General features: G+C 33.1%; 2 protein-coding genes across 6 annotated transcripts in view; one reads left to right on the top strand and one right to left on the bottom strand.

The window, feature by feature from the left end:
- LOC107165015 (uncharacterized) overlaps window positions 1-10,246 on the top strand; it is a 63,613-nt gene extending 53,367 nt beyond the window's left edge. Inside the window, exons 9-12 of one of the 2 annotated variants that reach the window (XM_015513061.2) lie at window positions 1-319; window positions 692-907; window positions 1,478-1,599; window positions 3,528-10,246. The exon at window positions 1-319 is cut by the window's left edge and continues 111 nt beyond it. In XM_015513061.2, the coding sequence (XP_015368547.2) occupies window positions 1-319; window positions 692-907; window positions 1,478-1,599; window positions 3,528-3,858 (988 nt within the window). In that variant the 3' untranslated portion in view covers window positions 3,859-10,246. Of the gene's footprint in view, window positions 320-691; window positions 996-1,477; window positions 1,600-3,527 lie in introns of those variants that run through there. The other variant, XR_016191879.1, reaches the window with a different exon arrangement.
- On the bottom strand, window positions 9,727-15,553 carry LOC107165010 (uncharacterized). Of its 4 annotated transcripts, XR_001506071.2 has the most exons (5): window positions 15,392-15,553; window positions 14,904-15,014; window positions 14,742-14,811; window positions 9,984-10,140; window positions 9,727-9,859 (listed from the first exon to the last, which is right to left on the bottom strand). XR_001506071.2 is itself a non-coding variant. In XM_089228340.1 (4 exons), the coding sequence occupies exon 4, from the start codon at window positions 13,757-13,759 to the stop codon at window positions 13,346-13,348; it is 414 nt and encodes a 137-aa protein (XP_089084466.1). In that variant the 5' UTR covers window positions 13,760-14,015; window positions 14,742-14,811; window positions 14,904-15,014; window positions 15,392-15,553; the 3' UTR covers window positions 11,324-13,345. The 4 variants fall into 4 exon arrangements, 2 of the variants coding, with proteins under 2 accessions (XP_089084466.1, XP_089084467.1); XR_016191880.1 differs by lacking the exon at window positions 14,904-15,014; XM_089228340.1 differs by lacking the exons at window positions 9,727-9,859; window positions 9,984-10,140 and adding an exon at window positions 11,324-14,015.
- Between the last annotated feature and the right edge of the window lie 1,241 nt (window positions 15,554-16,794).

Below are 16,794 nucleotides of genomic sequence, written 5' to 3'. Positions count from 1 at the left end.
TTTACAGTGCGTGGGCGACATCGGATCGTCTCTGAGTGTTTTTGATGAGGTGAACGGACCTAAAACCATGCTGGTGCCAAGGCACTGTTTGTGTTCGACCAACGCGTCCCTGTTGCCGTATACGTTTGTCACGTTGGGCTCGAAGGCTTCGATGGTGTGGGACGTATCCAACATGAACTCCACCGAAGACTTCCGACTTCACTACTTCGAGGCCACCGTGCAATTCGTCAGGAGAGAGGTGGTGCCGAAACGATGTGAGGTGAAGAGCAACCTGCTGACCGGTCCAGGCGGCCATTTCACGTTTCACTCGCATCACAACGTAAGTACCTATCGATAATGATACACTGCACTCTGCAACCTTTGAAGTACATAATTAAGCCCAGGCCCGTAGCCAGACCAAATTTTAAGGCGTGACAAATCAAATTTTAGCGGGGGAATATATATATTATGTATAAACAATATTAATTCATAATATTTTAAATATTTTTAGAAGGGTCAACGATTGGGTTTAGGGAAGGCAACACTCCATCTTGCCCCCTCCGTAGCTACGGGCCTGATTTAGCCTTCCGTTTCGTCTCTATATATTTTGCGTTTTTGAACTCTAGAATGTCGACTCGGGTACAGATCGATTCGGTGTTGCTTTTGTGCAAAACGACGTAAACAATAATATTATAATATCGTAACATTTCAGACCACGTGCGAATCCCACTTCGTCATACTTACGCAAAAACAGTTCACCAACAGCTATCTGTACGCTAAGTTGCCCGGGTTGGCGATGCCGGATTCATCGCACGCGGTGCCAAACAACACACAGCACGTGCACTGTCCGACCAACAATCGGTTCATAGTACACGCCGGCGACACGAGCCACACAGTCGTTTGTCCGGATCCGTACTACACAGTTGAGGTTTGTCACCGGAATAATGTAACATAATAATCTACGGAATAGATTATATCATATTATATGTACTACTACAGAAAAGTACTTTAGAAAAGTAAAAAAGTTTCTCAAAATTCTGTACAAAAAAGGCTCATGGTCGAAAAGTAGGATTTGGGGCTTAATAAAGAAATAAAATAAATTCCAAAATTCTTTGCACAACTTGAAAAAACATGAGTTACCAAAAATTTCAATATGTTCAACTGTACAGACATTGAAAAAAAATTAGCACAGAACGTCGTATATTAATGATAAAATTAGCCATAAACCGGAGTTGTCGACTTGCTTATAAGTTAAACTGTCTTACTAGAATTTTTGTTAACAATCTGTAATTCATGCCATTCTGTGCTAATTTTTGTTTCAATGTTTGTACAGTTGAATATCTTGAAATTTTTGTGAACTGATATATTTTTTCAAGTTGAGGCGCAGAATTTTGGGATTGATTTCACTTCTATATTAACCTTAAAATTCAGAAACTTACCCTAGAGAACCGAAAGTTTTATGTTTATCATTTATATGTTTACTGTGTGTGTGACACAGGTGTTTTCAGATGGATGGCACACCAGAGACGTCATGTCTAATTCTTCACGAGATATCGTCATCGAGTTCATTCCAATCGATCCGGGATCGTACACAGTGTCTTGGATACAACTCTCGTCCAGGTACATTGTTCATTCTTGTACCGTAGTCTAAACCAAAAACAAATTACGCACATTACTTAAATATAATATATTATACATTAACTTAATCCTCGTTGTCGTTAAACAGTAGCTATAAGGCCTTAACATAATATCGTGTTTGCCGCAAAATACGGATTCCTGACGCCTTAAGACCCGCGTATTAAACTATAGATTAATATCAATAAAATACGACCAACGAATTATATTGATATTGTATCATATATATTTATATACATATACATTAATCCCGGGCCATAGCACAAAAACCAATTCAAAGTATTTGTGAAACGGACTTTACTTTAACAAGCATATTATACTGTGTGCATATTTATTAAACAAAATTAATTTAATGAGAAAATCGTTTCAATACGTGTATATAATGAGAACTGTAGCTGTTTTATAAAAGATAGTGGCTCACAAATACTGTATCGGAAAAATAACGTTTAGGTATCCTAAAATTGTTTCGTTGGTTAATTTTGCTGTACGTTTTTAAATATTTATAGATAATAATATTAAAATTAAAGAAATTGTCTGCATAAAATAAAACTTAACCCACGCGATAGATGTGGTGGAATATGCCACGTTGGTTGTGTAACATTTCAAAATACCCCATGAATAACTAACTAACTCTAATTGGAACCCAGGGACTCGTTTGCCTAGGTCGTTAAAAAATTATTCCAGCAAGCACTATACCTCTCAGGTGTACACGATTTATAATACGCAGTGTTTCCGCATCATAATGTAAAGGGGATGAAGTCTGTAAAAATAACAATAAATAAATCTCGCATAAACGATCGAAAATATTTTACTTGTTCCTATAATATTTTTACTGGACAAATATTTATCATTATACGAAAAATTATAAAATATTACGAAATTACTGATACACTTTATAAATAAAATATATATTATGGACTATGGTCAAGTTAGAATACCTAAATATGATTACGTATATAAACGGAAGTTTACACGTCTCGTATATTTTTGCTTTATCAGTAATTTTACGCTCAGCGCACCGTATCGATTTCGAAAAAAGTGCAAAATATATACTACATTGAACCTACAATAATATCATACGTATTCCGTATGGGATTTAGAGAGACTTAGTCGACCTCAAAAACGTAAAAAACGATATCTACTATTTGTGCAGTGCAATTGACTCGTACATTATGGATATAACAAAGTCTGCAGTATATATATACCCTTATATTATTATACTATTCGTATCGTATTTACTATTTCCTATATAACTACGAAAAAACACAAAGTGCAATTTTTTTCTCTCATAAAAATGTAGTTTTATTTTCACCGTAAAATAAAATACGACAACAATATCCGAAACAGTATGTTTAAATAACTAGTAACGACACGATTACTGCTGCAAACAAGACTGCGATGAAACAGTAAAAGAAATCGCAAGTAACAACTAAATACCAAAGTAAAATAGATTAAATTATACGTATAATTTGCTATGTTAAAGGCATATTTAGTAAAACAGAAAAACTAACTCACGCGTGTTCATAATCAAACATAGTACGCTCCCCTCATTATTATCTCTGTGATAACATGAACCGACGGTGATCTTGACTAACTCCTGAGGAGTAGAGCCCCATATATAAACTAAAGCTTATTATAGTTAAAAATTAATTCATATCATAGTATTTTATTATAAAATGTGTATAACACATAAATTTATCTACATCTCGCGTATTTCTAACTTTCTCACTTACATAATCAAACAGAAAAGAGTGAGATGTGTATCTACTTATAAATATGTAGAACAAATTTACCTTTCTCCCCTCCCTGCTTGGACTTATCGTCAAGAACCACGCGCCACGGATTAAAGGCATAATCGTATATCGTTACAACCCTTTTGTTTTTTTTTTTTTTTTACCCGGAAATGAAAACAGGATTCGAGCAGACGGGCCGTACTGTCACAGTCAGTGTCCGGAGCTTGAGGCGTGCATCAACGAGTCGCTGTGGTGCGATGGCGTGGAACACTGTCCTTCCGGTTACGACGAATCGTTCGGGTACTGCATGCACCTGCTCTACACGCACCTGGTATACAGCATCGCTCTGACCGTGGCCATCATCATCGTGGCCGTGTCGTCGGGGCTCACCGTCTTGTGGTTCCGGCGGTTCCGGTCGGCGACATCCGCGGCAGCCAGATGCCGGAGCCTGCAGTCGGCCAAGTCCGCGGAGACGGAGGCGGTCGTGTCGGCGCGCGACGTGGTTTACTGACATCAGGTCAACGACGTAGTGCACTACGTCGAATACGATCGCGTCACCACCGTCTGATCGGAAGCGGGCAATCACCGCCGCCGTCGTCATCATCATCATAATCAATACGCGCGTGCCTATAATTATTATACATTAAAATAATGTAGCTCCCATAATTTATACACCAGAGGTATTTAAACTGTGTGTCGCGGCTCCCAGCCGTGTCCTATAATTGAAAATCAATATTAAATATTTAGTTATTTTTTCTTCATATAATATTATGATGTCATATGACGAATAAATAATTAATATAAATTATACGCATATGCATTATAAACATTGATTTTTTGTCATTTATAATTTGGGATCCGTCAACATTTTGTGATGACCCAAAGTAGACGTGAGATGAAAAAGTTTGAATACCTCTGTTTCATACCATTGCCGTGGCGTTATGCCCGATCTACACGTGGCTAGTACTTCATACTAGGGTAGCAATAGATAATGACATATTTATATATTTATATTGTAAAGCTAGAAATCTATACCGAAGAATTAACTATAGACATAATATAGCGAGAGTGATTCAAGTCAGAATGGTTTAATAAGGTGAAGTTTTGTTTTTTGACTAAATGGTTAGTAATAAGCCAGGATAATCACTGTATAAGTACTAGGTATCGCAATCATTCTATCCTAGCTTGAAATACTAGCCTTGTGTAGACCGGGCATTAAGGAGAGACATTTATTTCATTTTATAAAATACGCGTTTTTTGGGGGGAGAGAGAGGGGAGGGAATCTCATCCAAAAACGTCTATTATTGCCACGGGTACAACTCATTTACATTACTATAAATAATGTATACATTTTAGGAATTATGGTTGTGCAGTGTAATGAATGGTACAGAGTTTTCGTTGCGAAAGTTGATGATATTTTATTGGGTGAACGAATACCGTAATCATAGACCGACGCGTCAACAGAGTATCGAATATTATTTGGGGGAGAAAAAAACATTATGTCACGCGCCGTGCGGAAAAGACTTTTGGTTTGAGTGCGGCGTGCGAGACTTGCGACTGATGTTGTACGTATATGCTTTATTATTTTTTCTCTTTCTTTCTCTCTTTTCATCGCCAAATCACATGGTTCGCAGGATTCGGGCAACTGAACGCCAACGCCTCCTCATGCTGTACCCGTCCCGCGCGCCCCACCCAAAGCCAATAATATCAGTCCTGATCAGCAGGCCGTGAAATCGACGTTATGCTCGATCCAAACATATATTATCTGACTCGACCTAGTTAATTCTTTTTTCGCCGCAGACATCGCCACCGCCACCGTCGCCACCGCTCGACGGTCGCCAAATTTCGGTCGTAATTTTCTGACTTGTAAAAACAAAATATCCGAACCGTGCAATATCGTTGTTATTGCGTACACCGCACGCTCTCATCAAATGGTGGATAAGAGGGTTTGGGGGTGAGGGTCTATCCGGCGGCAGATTTGTTTTGCAATTTCGCGTGAAGTCCAATATTATATCACATAAACATAATGTTATATTATTATGCGGACCCCGAGGACGTACGAGAATATTAGCTAATATAACGCGATCATATTCAATGAAACCGAAATATTTTTCCAATGATTTCGCAATGTATGAAAAATGAATTTCGAACCAGTGGTCGTTTAGACATTTAATTACATTTTATTTTTAGATTGAACGTAGAGGAAATTAGATACCTTGCAAAATATTGGTGCACTTCTCCGCTCGTCCCAATTTATGGCGAGTATTTTAAGTTTTGTTCGCAGTTCGAAGTTCGATTTGTTTATAACGTATTCTGCTTCGGCGTATGAAACTAAAATTTAGGTATCTAGTAATATTTACGAAATAAAAAAAAAACATATAAATACAACACAAAATATTAGGTATAGGTAAATGCAGTTTTAGTTCACATGCGATTTTTTTGATTTTTTTCTCCAAATAAATGTCTGTTTTAATGCATTGAATACAAAACTCAAAACTAATTCAAAAATTTTCGCAAATCATTATTTGGAAGTTATATCTTTCCAAAGTTTACGATTTTACGTATTTACACATGCATGCGCTAAACGCCGTACTTTTCTTTCCTACGTTTTCGTATTGGATTGTCACCTCTCATTTATGTTATTTTATCTTAAATGTTCACATATCCACAATAATTGTTTTGTCCCTGTTACATACTTGAAGTGGATTTGCATATCAAGTCGAAGGATATTTTCGATTTGCGAAGCGGAGCAATTGGGCCGAGGATGAAGAGTGTAGCGGCCGGTACACGCGTAGTCATTGCCGAGGGATAATGTTAATATGTTTTATTTGAGTTATCAAGGTAATTGGCATATTTCCATTCATCATAAAAATTTTTTTTTAATTAGTTTGGCTAAAATGTACTTTACCATCCCTTGCAAATTCAATTTTTTTTTTGGAACTTACTTACATTAACTATTTAAAAATAATAGTCGATACAGAATTTGTCAGTTAAGGTTTGTATTAATGCAAATTAATTTTTTTTTAAACATAAATGTTTACCGAACAAATACAATTTCGTGATAAGAAAAAAAAATTACCCAAATAATATATTTATATATATTAATAACCTGAATACATCAAAGGATAAAGGAACAAGTTTTTGCGCATTTTCGATTAATACAAAACATATGATATGTACCTATATGTAACCTCCTCTGAATGGCTACACATTATTTCGTGTTTCATTCGGACCAGACCGCAAAGAAGTTCTGAGTTCTGAGTAGAAAACCTTTGAACAGCTAGCGTATATTAACTATTTGTAATAAACTAACAGCCGTGGAACATATCGCTAAGATTTACTAATTTATCAAATGGTGGTGTAATATATAATAACACTCTCATCAGTTTCTCACCTCGCGTTTTAAATTAATTAGTAAATAGTACGTGGTATGTGTAATATAATATGTAAACGTATATAATGTACTATGTACTGTGTAGACCTACACATGGGTCAAGTAAAATTGACATTATAGATACAATCGTGATATATCCACAAAACACGATCAACCTCCTACCAATTTTTATCTTTTAGTATTGATAATTTTATTGATAAATACCTGCACATAAATATCATATTATTTAAATAGGTACTTAAGATTTCGATTAGATATAGATAGAAGGCGCATACCCATTTTGTGATAGTACAAATGTTTCTTTTATGTCAAACGATATCCGCCTTTCTTATCATGTGAATTGTTAATCACTTTATTTTTGGAAACTTTTTATGAATGTCTATCGATATTTAAATTAGTAGTTTTCGAGTTTTCAGATTGTATGTATAGGTACCTACTAAAGAATAATAAGTCACCTCTTTAAAAATGTAACATTAAATTGATGATCGTACTCATTTGAAAAAAAAAACAGTTTGTACCGTGACAGGACAATCCTTGAAATTCATAAAATATTTCATATTTATGTATTCAGAACAACGTAGGTATTATATGATATTATAATATATATAATACTCTACCAAGATTATAACTTTTACGAGTAACTAACTATAAGCAGCGAATTCCTCGTCATCGTCGTTGAAATCCATTAACCGTTTCTCAGCTGTCTGTTGTTTTGGATAGAATTTATTATGATTATTTGTTTTGTTAAACACTGCAAAGCCAGCGCATGCAAATACTTTTATATCTTGGAGGATATTATTGTATATAATTTTGCGAGGTATAAAAGTGTTTGAATAACTTTGTTATTAAAAAGTTTTTAAGGACGTCAAAGAAAAAGTTGGAGGTATTATTGTTACGGTCAAAAGTAAAATGTATTATAGCATATTATATATACATCATTCGTTTAATGGCACACTATATTCTTACAATTTTTTTTTCCAATTAATTATTGCCTTTAAAATTTGCTCACTTGTGTATACAGCCATTACACAATAATAAAATATAATATGAAATGATTTTACTTTCAAAGTTTTTTCGTGTATAGTTATCAATCAACTCCACCATTGTCGTCTTTGTTTTATTGTTGATATTCTAAATCTATAGGTACCTCGAACCTATCTACTAAACATTCATCCAACGCTTCAACGAACCCTATAAGTGTGCGGGTGTTTTTGCGAGTTTATTAAGATTTATTTTGCTTTTGTAATTCACACTAATGGGTTTCTAAAATCTATCGTTTGTGCATTATACTTTAAATGCGATTACGACAAATACAATGTTAGGTTAGGTAGGAACACATCAGTGATCAGTATTTTACGTATCTATATTATTTATACCCCTGTATTATACATCCGCTAACTTCAACAATCGAATTAGGAAAGACGAACAAAATGTTTAATACATTTTAATAAAAAAAAAGGGGGGCACTATAAATGTATTAGGGGAAATCGATCTGGAATAAATTGACCGACGACCGTAAGCATATTATGTAGTCATGGTATTTCTCTTTTGAGACATTCCGAGGTATTGACCGAACTACCAATAATTGAAGTAGTTGCGTACGATAGCCAATAGGTGGATTAAAAACTAAAAAGTGTTGAGGAGGGTTTACAAAACATCAAAAAACTTGAAACGATTCGTGGTAAGGCTAACAAAAACTAAATCCTACTTCCTGTTTCATATTGTATAATAGACACTTTGCAGTAATACAAATATGTTTTTTTCTACGTTATAATTAAGTCATATTATATATCCAAGCAATATATTTTGATAAGCAATTAGAAATAGCCAAACTAGTCGTTAGAGTTAATTATTGTTTTTATTTTTTTCGTTGCGAATTTTAATATGGAGTTAAAAAAAATCGTAGATACAAATACATAATGCACAATTACAATGTTTAGCAATAACAATCGATTATTATGATCTACGCACACACGCACATACATTATCAGTGCATTGTTTGTTTTCTTTCTCTCTCCGACACCTACGTGAAACATAATTTGCTTTCAGCATAACCTGCAATGGTGTCGAGTCAATCGTACTGCAATTAGAGTGAATTTACCTTTTGCAATAAAACTTTAAGTTAAGAAAGACTGTCTATGTTTGTACGTTGGCATTTTTACGATGTTTAAATTTTTTCCGGCGATAAATTATGGGCATTTTTAAATTTTAATATTTTACATAGACACCTACTCATAATTTGCATAAAAGTTGAAATATCGTAAAAATCTGACAAGCAAACACATTAGGTAATATTCCAACCTATGTTTAATCGTTACCTCTTATAAGATATTGCACAACACCGATTGGTTAAATCAAAATTATAAATATTGTTACGTTGCTATGTCACGTGTAGTTCAGAGATGAGAGAAAACAAATAGCGTGCTAATATATCCTTTTGACAATTTAGTACATAATATTTTTTAATAATATTATGTGTGTATATTATCTTAATCGATCATTTTCGTTAATGACGAACATATATTAATTAGTAGGTAAGGTTAAGTACCTATAGTTAAAAATCAGGGTAAATAATAACGGTCTTATGTTATATTTTATTAATTTATTATTATATACCTTCCTAATACTCCGTGACCATTAAAATTAAACAGTATAATATATACTTATCTATAATCTATATCCTATATTATAATTTATAATCGATGTACAAAGGTGATATATACGTATATAGACGCATATAGTTAATGACTAATGAGTATATTATACTTATAGGTAAGTGTTTGCGTGTAATATTCGCTTTGGTGAGTCGTGCGTGAAGGAGTTTTTTGTTCAGTCATGTTCATCGGAGCGATTTTGTACTCGAGGGTAAGACTTTACGGTTTGTATTTTTCAAGCCTTAAAGTCGCAGGTTTTTTGAACGCCGAGGAAATTGCGCGTTTTCGTTTAAATAAGACCACAAGTCGCATTGTAGCGTCGATCGGAAGTAGGACGGCCAGACGAACTTTGATCGATATGAATCAAATATTTCTTATTTGTACTTTTAGTTTGTCTACATTATATCAATCACATTATATAATATTAAAACGCTCTCCAAATCGCAGCGCAATGTGTATAATGGCTAATATATATATAAAAAAAAAAACATTGAAAATATAATTATTTTAATTATAAATATATACAATAATATGCAATATAATAATATGTATTATATTATGGGTTTATGCATAATATTACTGACTTACAATGTTTTTGAAATTGTGTTGTATACGCGCCCACGTGCAATATTTTTAAATATATTATAGTTGTTTTGTTTTTGACGTTGTTAATTCCGAGTAAAATGTTTAATCCGGAGTGCTTCCAGGTGTTAGTGATACTGTGTACCTTGCTCGTGGACAAAAACTGTGTTACAAAAGAAATGTAATAATCGTATAATTATATAAATATAGGTATATATTTTTTTAATCAATATATTATTATAATTATTGAATATAGTATTTCAACTTGACATTGTTTTACATAGTAAAATTACGATATTGATATGATATTGAAATATTATATTCCTGATTTAATGAGACCGCGACCATATTATAGATTGTGCAGTGTACACAATATTATGATGTACATCGATATTTTAACATATCGGTTATGTTTCGTTATGTTTTAAATAATGTGTATAATAGGTAGATAGGTAAATCAAATTTTTGTAATGTTGTTGTTGTCGATATGCATCGTCATTGTTTTATTACACAGCAACGAATTATATTTTCGTAGTAAATTATTATGTCAAGTACAACCAATAACCGTATTATATTATAGCTATTATTATATATTATAAGTATCTAGTCAATAATATTAGATAATAATTTATTATCTTTAGAGTGTATAGGAATTGTATTTTGTATATTTCTGGTTGGTTTTGATTTTGTTCTGTATTGTTTTATTGTCTTTTTTTTTTTTTACTATTAATTTAACTTACTGACGTGTTGTTATAATATTATAATTGAACAACATTTAAATTCTTTTTATTTGTTAAATATTTCACGCCATCTCTGCATTATTAAATAATATGTATACATTTAGATTCAAAATGTAATTTAATTATGTATTATTATTATACATACTATTCTTGAAAATGTTAACTTGATAAAAATTAAGTTAATATATAGAAATTTTTTTTTTAAATATCTATAATAGCAAAATATAATATACAAAATAACAATATATAACTAATTTAGTTGGTATATACATTATACATAAATACCATATTATGAATATTAACATTTACTTTTAAAATCTTAGAAGATCTATAGTTATTGGACTTATCTTTTTAAGTCTAATAATTTATATGAGATGAACGTCAACACTATGTCATATAATAATGGTCACTGAAATTAAGAACATGTTTGTATATTGTATATAATATTATATTTGTACATTCACTTGTTAACCATATTCACTTAAATAATCGTTATTTTTAATATAATTAAAAATTTAAATATTAAATTATTAATTATTATATAGGCAAAGTCGAAATTTATTGTTAATTTTGTATTTATATATCTTCAATTTGTTACAACTTAACCAATTTTATTATGGTACTCATTTAAATATTGTAAATGTACGTTGGTATAATTCATAGTATATTATGTCAAAACGAAAAAAAAAACTATTTTACTGGACAATTAAACGAAATACATATAGAAATCTTGTTTTGAAAGGACTTATCATTGCCTACCAATATCATACCAAATAACTTAGTTAATGAAAATTTGTTTCTACACACAAAACAATTGCTCATAATTCTCTGCATTTCATTGGCCGTTCATAGAATATAATAGAAGCGGAAAACTAAGAGATAGACAAGGCAAGAGTAGTATGTATATCGCAGAGTTGTGATCATGCAAATTTTGTTATGATATTAGTCATGTGTTTGACTGAGAATTTAAAGCATTAAAAAACATTGAAAATGCATCAAAAATCCTAAAAAGTGCACTAAAACATGATTATTATTTAAATATATAAATTATAATATAAATTGATTATTATTTGTTGTATTACATTTTTTTTAATTGTTATCTTTTGAGAGGTTCAAATGTATTAAAAATTATTATTTATTCATGGTAAATAGTTTTATTTTATTTCAGGTAGTGCTTAGATATATATTAAACAAATGTATTAAAAATGCTATCGAAGTCGCATAGCTGCTGGGTACGTTGTACGAGATTGCTTCGGTGAATTTGTGCCCAACAACAACCAGAGACAGAGCGAAGGCCCCTCCCGTAGTCTCACGTTGGCGGACGGAATGACAAGAGTTGGAAAGCTGCTAATATATAGGTACACATTTCAAATAGTTGCGTACGAAAATTCTAATTTTATCAGTTATATGAATTTCAGACTATATCCGTAAATGGATCCAGTAAGTATCAATAAGACAGTATTTTATTTCATCCAAAGAAAATCGTGATAATAATATAATCTCTCTTCATATGATTAAATGTATTGACGGTGTCGCTTTTTTTCGTCCCTTAGAGGATTATTTTGTAGCAAAAATCGTCTCATCCGAGAGTTCTTTAGCGCCCGCGCCTCTCGGCGACCGAGTCATCTCGTTTTTGATCGACCTTTATCCATCGCCGTTTTTACTCTATTCAGCGCCGGTGGGACAGATTTTTCTCATCGGTCCTAGACATTTTTTTCGTGGGCACAAAACATTTTCTCGGCACGCATACTGATTCGTTTGAATTTTTTTTGTATTTCATATACAAATATTACTTAAAAAGTAAAATATTTATTGGAATCGATGTGGACACAACCATCAATCACACGTTTTTAAGCAAATTATTTTGGACACGTCTCCTTCGCGCGCCGGCATAACAATTTATTTTTACTCTCAATCGTTTATTATAATATACCGATTATCAGAGCTGATAACGTGCGCCCGATCATAATTATGAATTAATTTGTATAAATGTAGAAAGCAGACGCTACTAAGAGCTATTATTCAATACAAGAATTCACTTGAGCAACTGTATCGTTCGACTTCGCGGACGTTTCGGGAATAAGAACTAAAACGATTTAGTTGACAAAAATACGAATACAAAGTCGATGAAAGAAAAGGCTACGGCGAGCGGCACGAAAAAGGCGTGTTTGCGCGTGGTAGGTAGCGAAAGAGAAAGAGCCGTGGCGCGCGCGCAACCGTCGAATAGGCGAACGAGAGATTGCCCGAGATCAGTCGACGGTTGTTAAGTGTGTAAAATACCATTCGAGACTGTTCGCGTGAACACGGCACGGTAGACCGTTGACAAATACAACGACAAAAAGGACGGAGCGAAATTCGGTTGGTACAATCGCATTGGTATAGGTAAGTGGAGATACTGCGCGAAGGAATAAGAAGAGCAAGACTACTTGACGTCGTCGGATTCTATACTGCGTACGAGTGATCGGCGAGTGGACCCGCGACGAATGCTGATATGAGTCGATCGAGGGAAATCCAAGCCGTGGACAGGTCGCGTTGCGTAACCTTGAACGTCAGTTCGCGTCGATCCGGACGTAGTGCGCCGAGTATCGTGAAGATCGGAGCTGTCTCTCGGAATCTAGTAACGCACAGCTACCAGCACGGGCGGTTGTGGCTCGGGTCGAGCGGAGTCAAAGTACTCGCCTTCAGAGTTTGAGCGTATACTAACTCGACCGGAGCTTGTTCGATGCTCGCTTTGACCGTGTTGCGCTGCGGCACGAATAGTACGATATAGGCAGTTTGCGTTCTGTGCACTGCGGCGATTCGTACGTGGTGAACGCGGACTTGTGCGTGCTGTAATATTAGTCCAAAACTTAACGCCAAAATAGCCATACGCCAAATTAGTTTACGCCAAAGTGGCCACGCCAATACGGCCACGCCAAGATGCCCTAGATCGCCGCTTTGACCGTGTTGCGCTGCAGTACGAGTAGTACGATAGGCAGCTTGCAGGCTGTCCACCGCAGTGATGAGCGCGGACTCGTGCGTCCTGTCAAAACGTTCTACCATGCGGTTGGTCTAAGGGTGATAGTGTTCGAACATGTGCTGAATTCCGAAGGTGATCAAAAGTGGTTTGAACAGATCCTACTCGAACTGTCGGCCTCGGTTGTTGCAGGTGATTACGTCGGGTACGTCAAACCGTGCTATCTAGTTCGTTGTCAAAACCTGTGCCACTGCAGTGTAGGCTGACATATTTTCAATCTGGCCAGCTTGTGATTCGGCCGACGGCGGTCAGTATAGAAATAATATTACCACGTTATTCAATCTAGTAAATCATTTTGTAATTTTATTCATTTTATCGAAAATAGTTCACTTTTTAACTTAGCCTATCTCCTTCCCATAGATCTAATATGTCTTTGTACCAAATTTCGTCGCAATCGGTCCACCAATTGCAATTTTTTTACCATGCATAATTGCATTTTATATTATTAAGAAGTAAATTCTTAACACATAATATTTAAATTTAACAAAAATCAAATCAAATATAAAAATATGACCATACAAATGCATATATATTTTTTTTTTATACACAATTTGGTATTTTAATTAGGAATTTACGAGTATAATAAAATTACTATTTAATAAAAATTCAAATTCAAATTCAACTATTGTTTCATAGTACAGTATAATTTATTATACATATTTTATTTTAATTTTCGAATATGCAGTTTTTTAAAAATAAATTAGAAGCTAAACTGAATAATATTAGCCTTTATTACACATTACCCTCCAGATTTGAATAAATTATGCACAAAAATTTAGTGTCAAATGCATACGTTTCATGAAAACTGTTCTTTGATGTCTAGAGAGCTGATATATAAAGTAAGTGCACACATTTACAGATGTTTGAGCCGTTTGAGGTATATATTTATATTTGTTTGTATAGAGATAATTAAAATAATTTTATATATATGTAGATATTACAACAATATCCCTTGTTAATATTAAAAATAAACGATGTGGTTAATGGTTTTTCTTGTTTATTACGTACCTCCATAAATAATAAAATCGCAAGTTTGAACTACTAAGTTTAACAACTTATAATGTGATTGGGTCTTTATCTGAAAATACACAAAATCTAGTGGTTAAAGTTAGTAAGTATTTACAGATTACATCTATCTTGTTAATTTATTAGAGGTAAAGAAATACATACATTGTGTTTAATTTTAAAAGCAATATTATAGCAATCCCAATACTCGACCAAGTTTGAAAACAATTAAGCCTCATGCAAAACATACATCGTGTACAGCAAAATTCAACATTACTATAAAGCAGAAAAACACGAAAAGGTAATATAATATTCACTGGGGGGGGGGGGGGGTATGGTAAGAGCCTGCACGTGGCGCCCCCTGCATAGTTTCTCTGTCTACAAGATAAGATCAACTAACTAATCTTAACAACACCGGTGCGAAAATGCCAATATTCACTTATTATAATTTTTTTTTTTATTGGTCGTATTTGACATCAGCAGCAAAAGCTAATAGTCTCAATTAGTATGCGCAATTTTTTTTTTAGATTTTATTATATAGACATGAGTATTTAAAAATTGTAAATAGTTTTTACATCTTAAAATACTTATAACTCGCTTTAAAATTAAAATATAACAAAAAACATATGAGGTTGTATAGATAATAATCTTACCTTTAAATTTTAAATTTTATTTTAGAGAACAATTCACTCTACATTTTAAACTAACAGAGCTACACGCGTTTCTGCTGATTGTAAAAATTGCTATGTTACGCACTTGTAAATTGTAATACGTAGACAACCTTAGATTATATACTGTGGTCCTGTGGATGTAGCCACTCGGTAGTCGGTATAATACATGAGGTATTAGATTTGAAGCCAAAATACTCGAAAAAGCTAGAGCCTTGGTTATTACTGCGCATGCGTAAATGACTGATAATAAATTAATACTACGATATCACTTGCCAGTTATAAGACTACGGTACTAGTAAGTACCTAGTAATTAATAAATAGAAGTGCTCACAAATTAATTTTTTCTGTTTTAAACAACTGTTTTTTATGTTGTTTAAATGTTTTACACTCTGTTAAATATACACAATTTAAATAATAAATACCTATGTAGTTCCAGTTATAGTATAATAAAACATATTTTCATATTACCCTGTTCTGCTTTAATAAATAAATAAATTGTTTATAGTACTACGCTGCGGCAGTACCTATACGGCATTATAGAATCTGTTCGACACGACGTCACTCGGCATATCGGAGTGGCAGAGGGTAGGCAATATTTACAAGACTTTGAGGCAACCTGTATCATCTATAAACCTTGGATACTATAGTAACTACTAACTAAATAAATTATAACCACTTCTAAGTTTTTTTTTAACGTATACTCTATAAATAAACGGAGATACGCGGGTATACGGCCGTATAGCCCCGTATACTTCTTAGAATTTTCGGTGATAAAACAAAATGCTCTGTATATTTGTAATTTTCATTTCTCAGATAGTATATAATTTTACTATAATATATTGGTATTAGCTGACTATCAAAACAGATTTTGAGGAGAACCAATTAGCAGTATTACTTAATAGATACTAGATACTGATATAAATATATTATGTCTATTTTTAACTCGTTATGATTGGAAATGTATAATATTGTATATGAGTGTGTGGGTATGACATAATATATTATGCAGGTATAATGTAAGTACATATACTTACATTATATATACATTATTTTTCAATTCTGAATCGTTTATATTTATTATTCAATTTTATAACAACGTTTATTAAAATTATTTAGAAAAACTATCGTCTATAATCATTATAAACAGCAAGTCAGCAATCACTAATCAGTAACCAATAAGTTATCTGGCAGGTAGTAGCAGCTGTACCGTCTGTACCTTTTCTGTATTCAGTCAGTTAAGTTGTTGAAAAATACTTGTATATTTGTAATCTGATAATTTGGATGTTATTTTAATCGAGTGAAGCGATAAAAAAATTTTTTTTTTGATTTAATGTTATAGTTATGTAAGTAGGTATAAAGTAATTGACACCTAAGATCTAGAAGGT

The sequence above is a fragment of the Diuraphis noxia genome, unplaced genomic scaffold, assembly GCF_037042655.1.
Source record: "Diuraphis noxia isolate RWA-SAM2 unplaced genomic scaffold, SU_Dnox_SAM2 contig0005, whole genome shotgun sequence".
Classification (NCBI taxonomy): domain Eukaryota; kingdom Metazoa; phylum Arthropoda; class Insecta; order Hemiptera; family Aphididae; genus Diuraphis; species Diuraphis noxia.
This window is presented reverse-complemented; position numbering and strand designations above follow the sequence as displayed.

Coding starts and splice junctions, on each gene's coding strand:
- LOC107165010 (XM_089228340.1), bottom strand. CDS start 13,759: ATGGTAGAACGTTTTGACAGGACGCACGAGTCCGCGCTCATCACTGCG.